General features: G+C 50.0%; 1 protein-coding gene across 2 annotated transcripts in view; it reads right to left on the reverse strand.

The window, feature by feature from the left end:
• CUX2 (cut like homeobox 2) overlaps window positions 1-17,288 on the reverse strand; it is a 228,602-nt gene that overhangs the window by 65,052 nt on the left and 146,262 nt on the right. For both annotated transcript variants that reach the window (XM_045534830.1, XM_045534831.1), the window contains exons 2-3: window positions 14,487-14,597; window positions 10,731-10,778 (exon numbers count right to left, since the gene is read on the reverse strand). In XM_045534830.1, the coding sequence (XP_045390786.1) occupies window positions 10,731-10,778; window positions 14,487-14,597 (159 nt within the window). The remainder of the gene's footprint in view (window positions 1-10,730; window positions 10,779-14,486; window positions 14,598-17,288) is intronic.

The following is a 17,288-nucleotide window of genomic DNA, read 5'->3' on the forward strand; positions in this document are numbered from 1 at the left end:
TTTACACCAGGGAAAGGGGGAGACGCTACAGAGTGGGGCTCCTCACAGACGGCCAGTTGTTCCGCACTCACCAGCCCCCACCGGCTAGTCCCGCGTGTCTGTCTCTTCCACTAGGTGGGGAACTTTGGGGCAGAGGTTCTCAAACATTTGAATCGCCAGAAGCCTCAGACCAGACCAAGAACACCGACCACTCTGGACTGGACCCAGGTCTCAGTGTATCTTACATCTCCTGCCCAGCACGAGATTCCGCTGGGCAGCCAGGGTTGGAAGCCAGTGGGCTCTAAGGTCGAGTGTCTCGAACTAACGTGCACACGAATCACTGGGGGACCGTGTTAAACTGCAGATCTTTGTTCCAGAGGTCTGGGGTGTGCGGGACCGAGACTGCATTTCTAAGGTGCTCCCAAGTGATACCGTGCACTGCATTTTGAGGAACAAAACGTTCTAGAGAAAGATGCTATGCAGTCAGCACAGCATCGCCTTTGGTTTGAAAATTCCTTTCAACTAAGAGATTGCTTTGGTTCTCCACATCTCTCTCCCCAAGATAAACAAGGTAGGTGCTACAAGAACCTATTTTACAGAACAGGAGATGAAGTGACCTCATCTCGGCCCTTCCTTCTCCCGGCTGTGTGACCTTAGGTGGGTTTCTCACCTTCTCTGGGCTCATTCCTGTTGCTCAGGGCACGGGGAGGGTTTGACTATGATACTGGATGTCTGAGGGCCTCTTGCAGGGCCCACGTCACAGAGGACATCCATATCCAGGAAAGTTCCTTCTCCTGTACTTACACTTGGGGATGGTGCTTCCGGGGCCCCTCCCTGGCAATGGCTCTAATGACCCTAGGGGGTCGTGCAGTCCAGCCCTCTGCTTCTGAGCTGGGCCAAAGGGAAGGCAAGAGCGGGGCCTTTCCGAGCGCAACTACAGTCTGCCTCGGCAGCGTGCAGCACACCCACAATTAGTTAACACGCTGTGGGATGATTTCACAGTCATAATCATCTTAATTGTAATAATCATGATAATCGCAGGCTCTGACACTGATCTAAGCTTTCTCTGCACCAGGCCCTGCTCTTCGCTTTTATACCTATTGCCTCACCTGGTCCACACCCTTAAGAGGTAGGGGCTCTTAGGAGTCCCATTTTACAGATGAAGACAACAAGGCACGAGAGGAAAACAACTTGCCCTGGGTCACAAATTACAGTCAACCCTAGGGCAACCCAGGTTTGAAATGCACAGGTCCACTTACAGGCATTTTTTCAAACAAAAATCAGGGGGCGGGTGGCGGGGGGCAGTGTCCTGGGACCCATCTCCCACATGTACTAGGGGCTGACTGTGCTGAGTAGCAAAGCTGGGACTGAGCTCCCTGGGGCAGGACCCTGTCCGCCTTGCTCTCGCTGGGTTCCCAGGCGGTGCACAGGGCCTGCACAGAGCAGAGGCTCAAGACGTCCCAGCTGCACGAACCTCAGTCGTAACCGTGATTGTTCCTGGCACAGTCTGGGGGGGCGTGTGTCCATCTGTCTCTGCTGTGAGGCTGTGAGGACAGAAAAGGTATCTGGGATGACTCACTGCCACATCCCTGGAGCCTGGCATTCACCCTGGATACAGCAGGTAACAAATAAATGCTGCTGAATGAACATCTCAGTGGAACTGAGAGGGAAAGCAGAAGTGTGCGTGTGTGCTCCGGGAAAGGGGGCTAGAGGGCAGGGCACTCAGTAAGAAGAGAGCTAGCCCCTGGGGTGGGGACGAGCCCTCCAGGGAGCCACACTGATGCCTGGTCCCCGGTTGGGTTCCCAACAACAAATACAAGTGGCAGCCAGACTGGGCAGGAGGAAGAGGCTGTGGCCAGGCGGCCCCAACCCTGGGAGCTACAAGGATTACAGCCAGATGGGAGGTCAGGAAGCGAGTCTGGAACATTCTGTTCTGGAGAGAGAGCAGGGAGGGTATCTAGAGCTCAGCAGGCAAACACGCCAGATAACCACAGTCCCATTTACTCCGCATCAAGCTCTGCACCTGCATTGAACCTACCAGCCTCCCTAGATAGAAGGTCCTGTTACCACCCCCATTTTACAGATGGGGAAATCGAGGTTACCAACAAGCCTGGCAAAGGGCAGAGCCATGATTTGAACCCAGGTCTGTGCAACTCTAGGCTCAAGTCATTTCTACTCCCCCAAGGGTGCCAGGAGAATGAGGAATTGGTGTTCACCTTCTCAGCCCCAGCACTTAGCAGTTTTCAGCACACAGTAGGTGCTCAAATATTTCTTGAACACGCGAGTAAACAGTACTGTTTGCCATCTTAGCCCCAGCATCTAGCATCACACCTGGTACACAGTAGATGCTCAACAAACATTTGCTGCATGGATGAACGTGTGATCGTGTGAGCAGGGCTGGCTGCTGCAGTGGCCTTCACCTTGCTCCCTTCCTCCCAGCCCCACCTCCCAGGTGGCAGACGTGAGCGCCAAAGACACTCGCCGACTAAGCCATGAGATGGATGTGCGCCCGGCGGCCTTATCTCCCCGCCGACTGGCCCCGCACGGCCTTCCATAATGCAGTCCATTAAAAGGCTTGTAAATTTTCATACACGAAAGTCTAGCATGGCGTCAGCACAGACTAATTGTTGTTAAATGTGCGGGAATGTTACTGCCACGCGGCTGGAGCGATCACTCTTCCCAGCCCGGCCCCGACACCGGCCCATTCCTCTGCAGGCGGAAAGCTTACAACGTTCGCACAAGGCCAAAAAGCAATTCGTGTCAAAAAGATCAATAATATAAAAATAAAGCACGAGAATTCTAGTTAAAGGGAATGTCATATAAATATGTGGTTCACGTCCATGATTCCAAGATTAAAAAAATCAATCAATATCGTTCTTTAGATGATGTTATTTCTAATGAGAAATACCCGGAACAACTGCAAATAACTGCTTAACTGGGGGGAAAAAAGCATTAATAATTTACTTTATAAGGCATATGATACCGAATGAAAGAGGATTGCTGCTTGCTCTTAATTTGGTTGTAATACGGCGTGACAGGTTCAATGATGCTTTGGTGGGTTCTTAATACTAAATTCAAAAGGATGTTCAGTTCATTTTAAGTTTTACCCCAAGCCAGGCAGGGCAGGCTCCAGAGGAGTGAGACTTGGTTATGGGTGGCCAGGGAGACTTGCACCATCAAAGTGATTGTCATTGAAGAGGAGGGACTATGGATCATGCGTGCAGGTGTGTCATACATGTGTGTGTGTTAGGGGCAGTAGGGAGGGACAGGAAGCCTTCTCCTCGTTGCATGTGACTCAAGCTGCAAGCAACACCCCTGTTTATTGAGCACTTTCTATGTGCCAAATCCTGGGCTGGGTATGCAGACCTGGGTTCGAATACCAGCTCCTTGTATGTGGTGGGTTTCCCCAGCAGATTCTGCCTGAAAGAACAGCTCAGCAAAGGTGCATCTGGAGGGCATGGGCTTGGCTGAGTGGTGGGGTCCTCTCCAGCCCTAACCACCTGCAAATCTCCAGCCAGGTTCTTCAATCTAGAATCGCCACCTTCAGCTCTACCTCCTTCCTGCACCCCTAGGCCCCTGAGGGGTCTATGCAGCCTTTCAAGCTGAGATTTGTGCCTTCCACTCTCTGTTCTGCTGCTGAAGAGCTGTGTGAGCTCAGGAGAGCAGCTTTCCCTCTCTGAGCCCCAGTTTCACACCCATAAAAGGGGAGGATACCAGCAGTGCCTCCCGTGCTGTGCCGCCGAGAGGAGGTGATGCGTGGGAGGCACTGCTGAATGGGTGCTGAGTGCAGGCCCGAGTTACCCCCACTACCACGCGCTGGGTGCTGCGCCTGTGACCCCACCTGACAAACGGGTGGCGGCAGAAGCCTCCTTGTGGGGCTTGTGGTAGGAATAAACGTGACGTGGCCAGTCTCTGCTCGCCTGCCAGGAGTGCCAGCTATGTTTCGTGCAACACTCACCACTCAGGTGGGCTTTGTTCTTGGGCTTTCCAAGTATCAATTCACTGAGCCCTCACATGCACCCTGTGAGGTGGGGACTATTATCATATCCGGTTAAAAGCAGAGAAAACTGGGGCCCAGAGAAGTTAAGTGCCTTGCTCAATGTCACACGGCTGGGAAGTGGACGAGCTGAAAGGTAAGCCCATGCCAGTCTGGCCCCCGAGTCCACGCTTGCTCTGACCACTCATCCCCGCAGGGGGTCCCGCTGGTCAGCACTGCGCATGTCTAATGTCTGTCCTGGCCCCGAGGGGGCCCGTTTCCAAAAGGACGGTCTCACCAGTGCTGGGGCACCACAGAAAGGATAGTTTGGGGAGTGAGAGAATTATGACATCAGACAGCTGGAAGAGCAAATGTTAAACCGAAAAAGAAAAAAAAAAGCCCTGTAATTAAATTTCAGCTCAAAGGGAAAAGCAAGAGTTTTCAGGCAGATGCAGAGTGGGAGGGGAGCAAAGGGACCACACAAGGACACGGTATGCAGGGCTGGCAGGGGGCTCGGGGTCAGCGGGGGGAGACATGCACGTCTCCGGGATCTCAGCTGTGAGGACAATCACCACTCCCTCCTTGGGTAGCTTGGCTGCAAGAACATAGATTGACCCACTGGGGTCTTGTTCTAGGTTAGGACCCCCCTTCCCTAGCCACGATTGTCTGAAAGGGAAAAGGAGGAAGCCCTTGGTGTTTCAGAAAGCATCTGGGCCTGGGTCAGGGGCGTGGGGGGTACAGTCTCTCTTCTCAGACATCTTGGAAAGGCCATGTCCCCGTGCTATCCAATTACCAGCCAAAGCGAGCCTATTATTAATAAAACCTAACTCAGAGCTGGTCCCTCTCCTGCTCTAAAGCTTCCCATGGCTCCCATCTCATTCAGGGTCACGGTCAGGGTCCTTACAATAGCTTCAAGGCCCTGAATGATCCAGTGCCTGTTACCTTTAGACAGACGCATAAAGAAAAATCATGCTACACGCCATGTTGGATAGATGTAGGGGTTGTGCCAGTGAATGAAGGGGGCTTCAGGCTACACGAGGGCCGGGGTGGTCAGGGAGGGCTTCCCCGCTCCCTTAGGATCTCACATTCGAAATGAGTTAATCAGGCAAAGAGACGGCACAGGGAAGAGCATTCCAGGCAGAGGGCACAGCAAGTGCCAACACCCTGAGGGTGGGACGAGCCAGGCCAGTCTGCTGGCTGTGGGGAGGGGCAGGCAGGGCCAAATGGCAGAGGGGCCCATTGGCCTTGACTTTCCACCTTAAGAACTTTCTCCACCCTCCCAGGCCTAAATTCTAATGTCCCCTTGGTTCTCCCTCTGCCTCAGGTATAGACGTAGGCACTAGATGGCACAGTCATCACCTCTCTGAGCCTCAGTTTCCTCGCTGGGGATAATCGTAATCATTAGGAAGTGTGCAGCACATAGTAGGTGTGCAATGAAAGTCACTTCAGGAGGCTTCTCTTACCAAGGGAGGGGCCGCCTTCAGGGCCAAGCACAGCTGTTTCTTAACTGACAATAGCGGGTGACTCCAGGTCATGAGGTGGCACCGTGGCACCGTGGTCTTTGCTCTCTTCTCTGTCACCTGTTGGTCTGGCCCAGGTCTTATCAACTACCAGGCTCCCGGCAGGTGGATGTGGGCAGAGGAAGGGACTCCCTGATCTCTGCCCACTTGAAAGTAAGGGCCCTCGGGTAGGCCGCGCGGCAGCTGTGGCTGGGTGAGCTGTGCAGGGGTCTGGGATGGCTCAGACCACAGCACCTCTAACCAGGGGGCACCCCGAAACCCACATGAACCAGGCCGGCAAATCTCACCACCCACTTTACAGACGGCACAGTCAAGGGTGACTGGCTCCACTGGGGTTTTCCATATCTGTTTGTTGATTGACTGACTAGGTCGTTCGCTCATCCAGCAAACATCCCCCGAGGCTGGGAGCTGTCGACTTGGGCACTGTGCCCCACTCTGCCACCAACCCGCTCACGGGGGAGGCAGCAAGACCCCTTCTCTTGCTTCCTGGGAATCCCTATCCCAGCATTTCCTCTCTGCTCCTCAACAAACACAACCTCCACTGGGTCTGCGCTCCATCAGGTTGTCTCCCAGAGGTACTCTGATCCCATTAGGACAAATCCAAAGGAGAGGGGACAGAAGCCTGAGAGCTGCTGACACTCCTCACTCAGGTCCTCGGGCAGCAGCCGGGGCACCTGGAGGGCAATGCCAGGCCTGACACTGAGGCACCTGTGTGCGTTCCACATGCCCTGGCTTCTGGCACGGGGTGGGAATGGCTCCCCTAGGAGCACCTGTCACTGTCCCTCTGGAATTAGGAGAGAAGGCTGCACTCTGCTTAGAGATAGAGGCCTAAGAACTTGGCGCTGGGAGAAAATTTTTGAAAAGGCTGAAATCTGCCAAAAAGTCTGAGGGAGAAGGGCAGGGGGTAGAGAAGCAAAAGGAAGAACAGTAGAAGAAAAAAGGAGGGGAAAGGAGGGAGGGAGAAGACAGCAGAGGAGAAGTGGGGAGGAGAACTGGCATGCTATAAAGCTGGGGGATCTGGCCATCCACTGCTGTGCAACCAACCACCCCAAAATGTAGCGGCTCAAAACAACAACTTCTTAATATCTCCCACGGTTCTGTGGGTTGACTGGGCTCAGCTGGGCGGTTCTCTCTTGCTCAGGCGGTCACAGTCAGATGGCAGCTGGGACTATAGTCATCTGACAGCTCACCTGGGTTGGATGTCCCAGCATGGCCCCTTGACTTGAGTCTGGTGCCTCAGTGCTCCTGGTCCCTCTCCTCCACGTGATGTCCCATCCCCTAAGGCCTCTCCCTGTGGGCTTCTCACAGCAGGGTGGTCTCAGGCAGTAGCACTTCTCACAGGAAGGATGAGTCTAAAGAGACAGTAAGTGGAGCCACCAGGTAGGCTAAGGGCTATGCTTGCTTGATCGTGGCACAATGTCACTTCTGCCATGTTTTACTGGTCAAATAAGGCAGAGGGCAGAGGGAGAAGGTTCTAGGCCCCACACAGCCATCCACACACACCACGTTGAGAACATGTAACTAACCAGCCACTTGACACACAGAATCTCATGCAATCCTATGAGCTGTCCCTATTTACAGATGAGAAAACAATGGCTCAGAGATACGAAGTCACTTGTCAAGGTCACACACGCTTGTCAGTGTCAGGGTGGGACCCAGATCATGCATGTCTGGCCCACCCTAAGGGGTCAAAGATCATGTCAGCCCTCTTCGTTGCCCACCTACTGTGTTTCAATCGGGCCCAGGTGAACGTCTCTGTTTTAATCCAACCAAAAGGGTTTTCCACCACCCAGGCCACATCCCCCTCGTGGTGGAAGGAGGAGGAAAGCAGAGAAAAAGGAAATCTCCCAGCAGTGGCTCTGTGGTCTTCCTAGCTAGCTGGACCGGTGCACACACTCTTTAGAAAAGTTTCACCTCTGATTTAGCATAACAAAACTTTTAATTTAGATGTTTTCATGTCTCTCTCCAAGTAAAAATAAGTTTAAAATAATGACTGTAATAAATGAAGGTAATTAATTGTAGTTTGTTCCTTTACTGTCTAGTCAGCTTAATTTTACCTTTTCAACTAATAATGAGAAAATAATTTTTGTGCTCGGAGGGTTAATGATATGTAACTGCGAGAACTGCTAATTGCATGTTGCAATCCATCCATCAACAACCCCATCTGTGCGACTTGATTATGTTTGCTAAATTATTGCTTTGAATTATCTTTCATAAAGCAACTTTTGTAATTAGCGGGGCTTTCGTCTTGCTCTTTTCTCTGTGCGCAAGGATATTCAAACTTTGGCCATTTCAAGCTGTCTCCATTAAGCCACCTTCTCTGGCTGTCTTTGTTTCCCTGAGCAGGGGAAATCAAAACTGTCCTTTAAGCAATCAAGGCAGAGAGAGGAGCTTCCTTGATTCACAGCAGGGCAAAATCACTTCCTCTCTGCCCCCTCCCACTGGCGCACGCACATACACACACGGAAAGAAAGACCCACATGTATATAATATGAAAAGATAAAAGATGGCCAGCTTCTGTATATACCAGAGCTGGTGGAGTGAAATTCAGAACTAAACTTGAACATGGTATATTTCAAGGAGAGGCCTGCGTTGGGGAAGAAGGAATGACGGGTGTGATATTCAGCCCTGGTGTTTTATGGGCTAGTTTATGTGACTTGGGATGGTGTTGGCCCCAGGGGATACTTCCAGGAGGTGATTAATGCCCACTTGGGAATCCACAGCTCCAGCCCAGAGCCTGGCGGGTTGCGAGAGAGAAGCAGCATAAAGGATGAGCTCTCATTAAAAAAATTAAAATGAAAATCAAATTTGGATTATAAACGGCCTGTGCATGTGCAGCTTGTTCTGGATGAAGAAGATGCTTTTTATTAACACCTTCCTTCGGCGGTGGCCCTCCCCCGAGGCACAGGGAGGGACATGCGGCCGCAAGGTCGCAGTCAATAGATTATGAGGAAAGCAGGGGTTTCGGGGATAAAATTCCAGACAAATGTAGTCTTTGTGGTACATTAAAGGGAGGATGGAAAGTGCTCTTAAGAAAATTAACGAAGTCCCTTGAAGATCCTCAGCTATTAAAACAGTGTCTATTTAACACGCAACGTGGGTTTTCAAAATGAGAATTCAGCTTTGTCTTTTCTTTCAGCCCCACTAAGACTTCCTCTGCCCCAAACTTACTGAGCACCAACTGTGTGCCAGACACTGTGACTGCCTCCAAGCTGCTTGGTTCTTTGAATCTTTACTGTCAGCCCCCTTCGCCAGAGGAAAGCTGAAGTTCAGAGAGAGGTTAAGGAACGTCCCCGAGGCCACACAGCTGGTTTAGGAGCAGGGCTGAGATTCCAACCAGGCCTGCCAAATCCCACGTGGGCACGAGCTTTCCGCCAGGCTGCGCTCGGGCTTCTCCTGATCCTCACCCGAACCTAACCTTTAACTCTTTCTCCGATTGAAAAGATGACGTAAGTTCACGCCTGCTTCCTATGGGGAAAGAAACCTCCCTTCTAAAAAGCCCTGAACGTCTAGTTAAGAAAGAGGCAGATTCCAGCCCAGCCACAGTAGAGGCCAAATAAACCTGTATTGGAGGTCACCGACAGTAAGAATAAAAAAATACCCAAGACTTCTAATATGCAAGGCGGTATCTAAGCACTTTATCAGTGTGAATTTTGTTCTTCCTCAATCACACCCTGTGAAGTAGGTATAATTACTATTCCATTCTACAAGTGAGGAAACAGAAGCACAGAGAGGTCAAGTAACTCGCCTATGGTCACACAGCCAGTAGATGGCAGAGGTGGGATTCAAACTCAGGCTGGTCCCAGCACCTGTGCTCTTCACTCTCTAGCAAGCTCTCTGTGTGCCAGACAGTACATTAAACCCTGTTCCTGCATTCTATCTCAGTTAATCCTCAAAACAACACAAAGAGATCTGTAATGTCTTTATTCCCATTTAACAGATAGGGAAAATCGAGGCTCTAAGAGCCCAGGAGAAGCTCTGTTCACAACAACCCTAGCCAGGGAACAGCTAAGAAAGCAACGCTCTCTACAAAATAGCTCGGAGCCTATCTCTGGGCTGGGTGGAGGGATCAGCTGCCAGAGACAGCGTGTGCTGAGCACCTCCCGTGGGACCAGGAGTCGGCAGATGGGAACCTTTTTTTTTTAAAAAAAAAACAAAAACATAAAGCCATGAAAACACATCCCCAACATTATTGGTCTTCTTTCTGTTTTTTTTTTTCCTTCCCAGCCCAGGCAACTCACAACCAAATGAATCAATACTGGATGGCCCTATAAATAAATAAGCATGTCAGTCAACTCAGTAATAAAATGAAGGGATGAAAAATATGGAAATCAGCGACATTTGTGTAAATCCACTTATCATTTACTTTAATATAGCCTTATGCACTTATGTGGTTCCAAAGAGACAGATTTAAAGTAATGTGGCACTTGGTGGACGACAGACTTAAAGTACAGCCCCCGGTGAGCTCTAAGGAGGGCAAATCCTTCTGGGAACCTGCCTGAGCCCAGGGAAGCCCGAGAAGAGCCCCTTCAAGACGAAACACTTAAGAAATGGCCTCCACTCCCACTCCTCTGACCCCTGTGATTCCAGTCACCTCCCAGCCTATGCCAGCCAGGTAAGCGGACATTTCCCTAATCTTGGTTACAAAGTCAAGAAAAGGGGAGAAACAGGGGAGGTTCTACCTCATCACAGGGCTCCGGAAAGGCAAGAGAAATGATTTGCTGAGGACAGCTCGGCTGCTGCCAAAGAAACTAGCACCCAGTGGGTTGGCAGGAAAGAACATGGACAGTGCTGATTTTATATTCAAAGGGAGGGCTGGTACAGAGATTTCTGAGCAGGCTGCTAACTGCTGGGACTTATCTACAAGGCTGCCTTAGAGAAGCAGAGCAGAATGCCAAGGGAGAACAAAGGTCGCCTGGTACAAACCTATGATTTTACAAATGGGAAACCAAGTCTGGAAGGTGAGGTGAGTTTGCTGAAGGTCACAGACCTTAGAGGTAGCAGAGCCGGTATAAGGTTGGGCAAAGTTGAGGGACAGAGAGATTCTTGGGATCCAACCCTGGAATTCTGCCAAACCCAAGAGAACCCATCCTCATCACTACACCGTGGGAGTGGGACGCCAAAGGGAAGGGCAGTTGGGGCAGGGAAGCTTCTCCAATGCTTCCGGAAGCTGCTGGTTTCCTCTGGCAATGCTAGGTGGGGTGGGAGGGGGAGCCAGGGTCCTTCTCTGACATGCTGTGGGCCTTGGGTCTTACCTCAGCTTGGAAGCTTTTTAATACAGGAGCCACCATCTCTCTGATTTCCTGAAAAAGAGATCAGCGAAGAGTTCACCATGGTGCCAGGTGGGACACCCCCACGGCCCCTGCTTGCAGCTCACTGCTGTCCCCTGGCCAGCGTTTCCCAAGCATGTCCTGTGGGACCTGCACTCCATGGGCTTTCACCAGGGACACGCACACAGGGGTGCCAAGCCAAATCAGACTGGAAACACCAAGTCCAAGAGGTTTCTTTCCTGCAGGACTTTTCGGGGTCTTTAATGAATGCTGGGAATTTTTTGAAGAGGGAGAGAGGAAGCAGTGGCATGGGCTTTTATGTAAAGCATCTTGTGAGTGGTCGTTCGTGGGACACTCTTTGGCATGGGGGCTGGAGAGGTGGCCCCAATTCTCCACACTCAGCTCTAAGTCATCAAAGTTCCTTCATGAAAACCTTCCATCCTTCAAGGTCACTCTGGGCTGCCTCCTTTGGGTGGCCATCTCTGCTACCCCACCCTGGGCCACCACACCAGCAGACTGCATTTTGCATTTCAGCAATGCCACTTGTGTACCTGACTCTCCGCGCTCACCAGCACATGCAGTTTCTGGGACCTTCGCTGCCCTCCCCTTCAGCGCCCACCTCAGAAGAAGTGCTCTGCAAGTGCCTGATTAGCCCATGGATGTGGGCTGCCTTCAGAAGGGAGGTTTGTCCTGGTCACCACAAGCCTCCTATTTCCAGATCCCAATTTCCTGACTTTCGAAAGTGACCTTTAGGTTCCCAGCCCCATGGGCTCCCCTGGCAAACTCCTATGAGTTTCCCTCTCTGGTATGCAAGAGGGAAGCCTTTATTTTATTTTATTTTTTTGAGATAAGGTTTCAATCTGTCACCCAGGCTGGAGTGCAGTGGTGTCATCACAGCTCACTACAACCTCAAACTCCTGGGCTCAAGCCATCCTCCAGCCTCAGCCTCCCTAAGTGTTAGGATTACAGGCAAGAGCCGCTGCACCCGGCTGGGAAGCCTTTTAGAACCATGTGTCCAAGATTCCAATCCTAATCCTCCAATTTCTTCTGAGGTCCACTGATAACTTCCTGAACCACAACCAGCCACATCCACAAGAAACCCCCAATGGAAGGGAGTTGAGGGGGAAACTGAGAGGAACAGGAAAAGAAGCAACAGGCTGAGGATTTGGGGAAAGAGGAAACCCCCAAATTATGAAAATAAGGCTGCGTTGCTTCTGCCCCTGGGAAAAGTCCCTCTTCTGGGCCACGGGCACCCCTACTCACTGGGGATCTTCACGAGGGACACAGGCGGTGCACGTGGACCTAGTGGACTTGATCACAAAGAGCCACGGCGCACGGCTGAGCCGTAGAAAAGGAAGCATATGAGACTCTAGGTCACAGGTTGTGCACTGCAATGCCCACAGGGCCAGGCAGGAGTGGACAGGAGGGAGGCAGGCTGGGAGACATAAACCCCCTTGAATGGGTTGCACGTTCTGCTCTAGCCGACGCCTGAGCATGGGCACTGTGCCCCTCTGGGTTGCAGGATCTACCAAATAGTCTCACAAGACTAGAAATCCAAATTTCAGGTAAAATCTTCTGCAATGCTCAATGTTGGCACCTTACTGTAAACTTTGAAAGACTTTACAGACCAAATAACAAAACTGTCAGCAAGAGACCTCTGGTCCAAGTTCAGGAGATGTTGGCACAAGATGGGACCCTAGAAACCATCTACCCAGTACCCAGAGTTTACAGAAGGGGAAATTGAGGCCCCAAGAGGGACTGGACTGCTCAAGGTCGCACAGCAAGTGAGTGGCACAGCTGGAATTTGAACCCAGGTCACCGGACTCCCCAAACGGGCTCTTTTCATGAGCCCACACTTGAGTAAGCGTCGGTGATTCAAATCTGAGTGCACTGGAAGGGTACGGGCGTGCGGGGGCTTCCAGTTAACGCCAACTGTTTCTAGAAGCTAACGCCACCGCCCTGATGCCTAAACTGCTGGGGGACGCTGAGCAAAGGCATCAGCCAGAGGATGCTCTTAAATAAAGGCTTGGCGTGACTTGCTATCAGGAGAGACTAGTTCCAAAAATGAGAATTTTCAGAGGCACAACTATAATAGGAATGGAAACTTATTCCTTCTAATTACATAATTGCATAATTATGCAGTATTAAAATTATGTAAGCTGAACTCCGAGGCTTAAAACCTGGCCTGGATTTCCCTCATCACCTGGGGGTTCCCACACGGCCTCGGGGGAAAGCTCGCTGGGCTGGCGGAGGGAGGACGAGACGGAGAGTCCGAGCTGACCAGAGAGGCGGCATGTGGGGCTGTGAGGACCCGGGGCCGATTCACCTCTGCTTCCTGGGGAGCAGAGAGTCAGAGGTGCCCTCATTCTGGGGAGAAAAATTAGTTTAGACACCAAGCCATGCTCTGTCCTAAAAGGGAAGGGAGGAGTCCTCAGCACAACCTACGGCTTCTTAGCTCTTGGAGTTCACACCAAAGACCCGGCTTTGCCTTCCTAAAGCCACAACATGGGAGACAGTCTCCCATCTGAGATTCAAGCTTCTTTTCCACACACACGCTAAGCCCTCAAACCTAAGCTTCCTTCTAGATTTGCTCCGTGGACAAATTCTAGCTAGATCCAAGTCCCCTCTCTTGCCTTGAGGAATCAGAGATATTTATGACTTGTATGAGAAGGATTCTGCAGCTAAGAGACTGAGGCTGACTCGAAGGTGCAGTCCGTCTGTGCTCACGTGGCCTGATTCTTGGCTGGGCCCACCCCTCCCCCATGGGCCAGACGGCACAAGAGACCCTGGTGATTCGGACAGGCAGTGTGTACCTGGTGGAACCAATGTCTCCCATCTGAATGTCAAACCCTGCCCCACCCTCCTCCAAGATCCAGCACACCTGAGTAGACAGGACAGATGTTAACCTGCTGGCCAGAGGGAAACACTGTTTGCTTTGAGAGAGGTCTGGCCTTGGAGCCCTCTGATGTCTGATTCCCACGACAGCTCTGATGTGCCACATCCCTGCCAACATGATATGGAGTCAGAGGGCTTCATTTTCCCTACTTGTGTTTATTCCCATCATTTTTACCCCTTAATTTGAGAAGCAACATGGGGGCCTGATAGAGAAGGGAAAAGAATTCACACATTCACCCCCGTACAGAACAGGAACGTGCCTGTTCCCACCTGCTCCTCTGGGGGCCCTTGTGTTGCTGGGGCCTGGTCATTCTCTGGACCACCCCGATGGCAGCCGGGAAAGACAAAGCTGGTTGCTGGAACCACAAGGCAGGAGGGAAGGGGAAGGATGAGGGGTGGATACAGGACACAGGATGCAGGGCTACAAGAAGGTGAGCGATGAAGACCCGAAGAGGGTGGCAGAGGGTCTACAGCAGCCATCGCCCAGACACCAGTGGAAAAGCAGGATAAAATCAAGAACTCTAGACCAATTGTTTTTGCCACAAAGGCCAAGCATTTGACTTAGATATGAATGCATGTGTGTCGGGCGGGGGGAAATGGACATGTCACCGTGCCCTCAAAAACAATGACTTTAATGGAGAAGCATTCTGCCCTTCCTTTAGTTGGCACCACTGAGCACCACTATACCAGGAAACATCAAAAGGTTGGGGGCTGTAATTTTTCTTTGGGGCTAATTAGCTTCTTTTCTTGTTAGTCACTTATGTCTACAGTTTGCAAAATATAGCTTGAACAGAGAAAAATCTGCATTCCTACTGAGTTAATTCTATAACAGCAAATATACTGTACCTCAGGTACATTTTTCTTAAATTCCCGGCGGAGTTCAATTAAATGTTTATGAGAATGTTCACTCTCCTCCTGCCGCGCAGACAGCTCGGAAGCAACGGAATTAAGCTCCTTCTGGAACAATAAAAAAAAGAGAGAGAGAGAAAAGAAAAAGATTTTTTTCCTCTTTTTCCTTTTTAATCATCATTCAAAACAGCATTCTGAACAAGTTTTCTTAACTTACAAAGCTGAGAAAAGACAAGATATTGACTCCTGGCACAAATGAATAATTTACAAAACTGGAGATGCTACCAAAAAAAGTCCAGGACAGCTTTTTTGCTCATCGGAAGTCAGGCCAGATCAATATTCTCCTATACAAAGTTGGGTGGAGTTTTTTTTTTTTTCCCCTTCATTTCTTCCCCACCCCCTGCCCCACCTCTTAAATTTCCAAAGGAGTGATGGCATAAGCTTGTCAGTAACTGTAGAAAACATCTCCAAACCGTGTCAAAATAGTAAAGTGCGGCATATTGTATGGGCATATTATAGCGTAAGACAGTGCTGTCGACAGCTTTCATATATCAGAGGTGGGAACTGTTCCAACTATGACTTACTTACACTTAAAGGTTCATAAATACGCCTTTTAAGATATAGATGGCTTTTTAATTTCAGTAGATTTTGGAAAAATGAAGGTGCCAATAAGAAGCAAGCTGACCTTTTGTGTATCCTGCAGTAAATCATTTAAGGTTCACTTCAAATATAAGAAATACTTCATTGAAGACTCCAGGATTCAGAAGAAATGGATTGGAAGGCGCTCTGCCTGCTCGTGTGCAAGGAAGGCGGCAGACCAGGTTTTTACAGGACGTACCAGCGAGGGAGAAAAGAGAGAGGGAAGGAAGGGGGGACGCGCCAGCTCGCATACACGTAACAGACAATGTCTGCTGGTCGTACATGTATAGTTGATCACCCCTCTCGAAGCTTTCTTCACTTTAACGGTGGCAGTTTCACACAGAGAGTACAATTTACCATGCGTTGTCATAGATTTCATTTGCATAATTCAAGAAATGCTCTGTTTATGTGGTCTGCTGCTTTCTTGCACCATCTCGAGATGGGCTTTTTTTCTGGACCATAACTCGAGGAGCATTTCTGTATATATCACCCGATTATATTTGCAGCAATCAAGCCCCATAATTTCCTAAATCTGGTGATGCAATAAATTTCTGCAATCAGATTTATTAAAAACACACACGCAGATGCGGGAGTGTATTTCTAGGGTGAACTCTTTAATCTAACATATGTATGCTGAGGCCCAGCACCGCGCTGAAAGACCCCATTTGTCATCACTAATACACATTCATCTTGCACACACAATGAAACACTTTTACCATTAGATAATGAAATAAAAGTACTATTAACCCGCTGCAAATCCTTTTCCCTCTAAGAGACGAAATGCATGGTAATTGTCTTATATCACGTCTGAGAGTCGGTAAATCTGCTCAACCGTAGTTCACCATAGCACCACAAACCTGGGACAAGTGTCTCTGGCCTATGGGCCCTTTTGAAGAAATCCAGGAAAGAATTTCTATTTCTGGAGAAATGCCTAACCTCTTCGAGAATCATGAGACTAGAAGGGAGAGGGTAGAGGCATCAAAGCAGCTAACTCAAACAGAGGCGAGGGAGCCGGTGCTCTCCAGGGTGCTGAAGCCAGTTCTCGCGCAGCACAGGGGTACTCCCACTCAGACGAGCGGGGGGCTTCTCATCTAAAAGCCCCATGGAATTTCGAGCCAGGCGAGGAACAAGGCATCACGAGAAAAAAAAAGAGGAGACATTGGTTTATTATTATTTAAAACTAATTACAGTTTCCAATAAAGAAACCACAATTGACCATAACCAAAATAGTGAGCTACGACTAGGGAGAGATCTGTGTTTGCAGAAACAGACAAAGGTAGACAAAAACCTAGCCAGTTGGTGCAGCCAGGTGGACAGAATCTCACTTGGCAGGAGACAGAGAGACGGCAGTGCCATGGTCAATTTGAGTTGTAGCGGAGTGCTCACAGTTTTTCTTAGTTTTTCTCATCTCTGTTGAAGACAAAGATGTGATTTTTACAGCGCTGTAGGACAAACAGAACTGGGACTTGGGTAATCATTCAGTTTCGGATTATCATGTGTTGGACACTGTGTTCTTATCTCGGGGACACTATCTCCCCACACCACAGCAACCAATATACCTCGTGGGGGCCGGACTTTGACTCCTCATTAAAAACATCCAACCCAGGTTCTGAAAGGAAATCTCAGAGCAGGGTAACTCCAACTGCCTGATGTACCAGACAATCATGCCGGGCTCCCTCCACCCGCACCTCGCAGGCTATTTGTGGGGGCAAATCACTCTCAGATGTGATAGAAGACAATTACCAAGCACTTCATCTCTTAGAGGGAAAAGGATGTCTGCTGTGTCTACACTGCAGTGAGGGCAGAGCCAGGCAAGGCAGGGGGACATGAGTGTGCCCCCTGTCCGGGTCCCACTGCCAGCCCAGCCTTTGGTGTCTTTCCTGCTTAGCCACTGAGAAGCTGATGACGTCACTAATACCCACGTTCTTCTCAACTTTGCCTAAATCTATGCTCATCCTTCAACCCTGAATTCTTGCTACATTTCTACGGTAAACACACTAACACCAATAATAATACTAGTAAATAATAATAATCATAACTACCATTTATGGAGTGCTTGCATGTGCCAGGCACGAGGCAAAGCTCCTGACATATATCATCCCACGGAACAAACACATTAATGTGTCTGTAAGGTGATTCAAGCAGGGACTCAGAAATAAA

This window comes from Lemur catta, chromosome 21 (assembly GCF_020740605.2).
Source record: "Lemur catta isolate mLemCat1 chromosome 21, mLemCat1.pri, whole genome shotgun sequence".
NCBI classification, from domain to species: Eukaryota; Metazoa; Chordata; class Mammalia; order Primates; family Lemuridae; genus Lemur; species Lemur catta.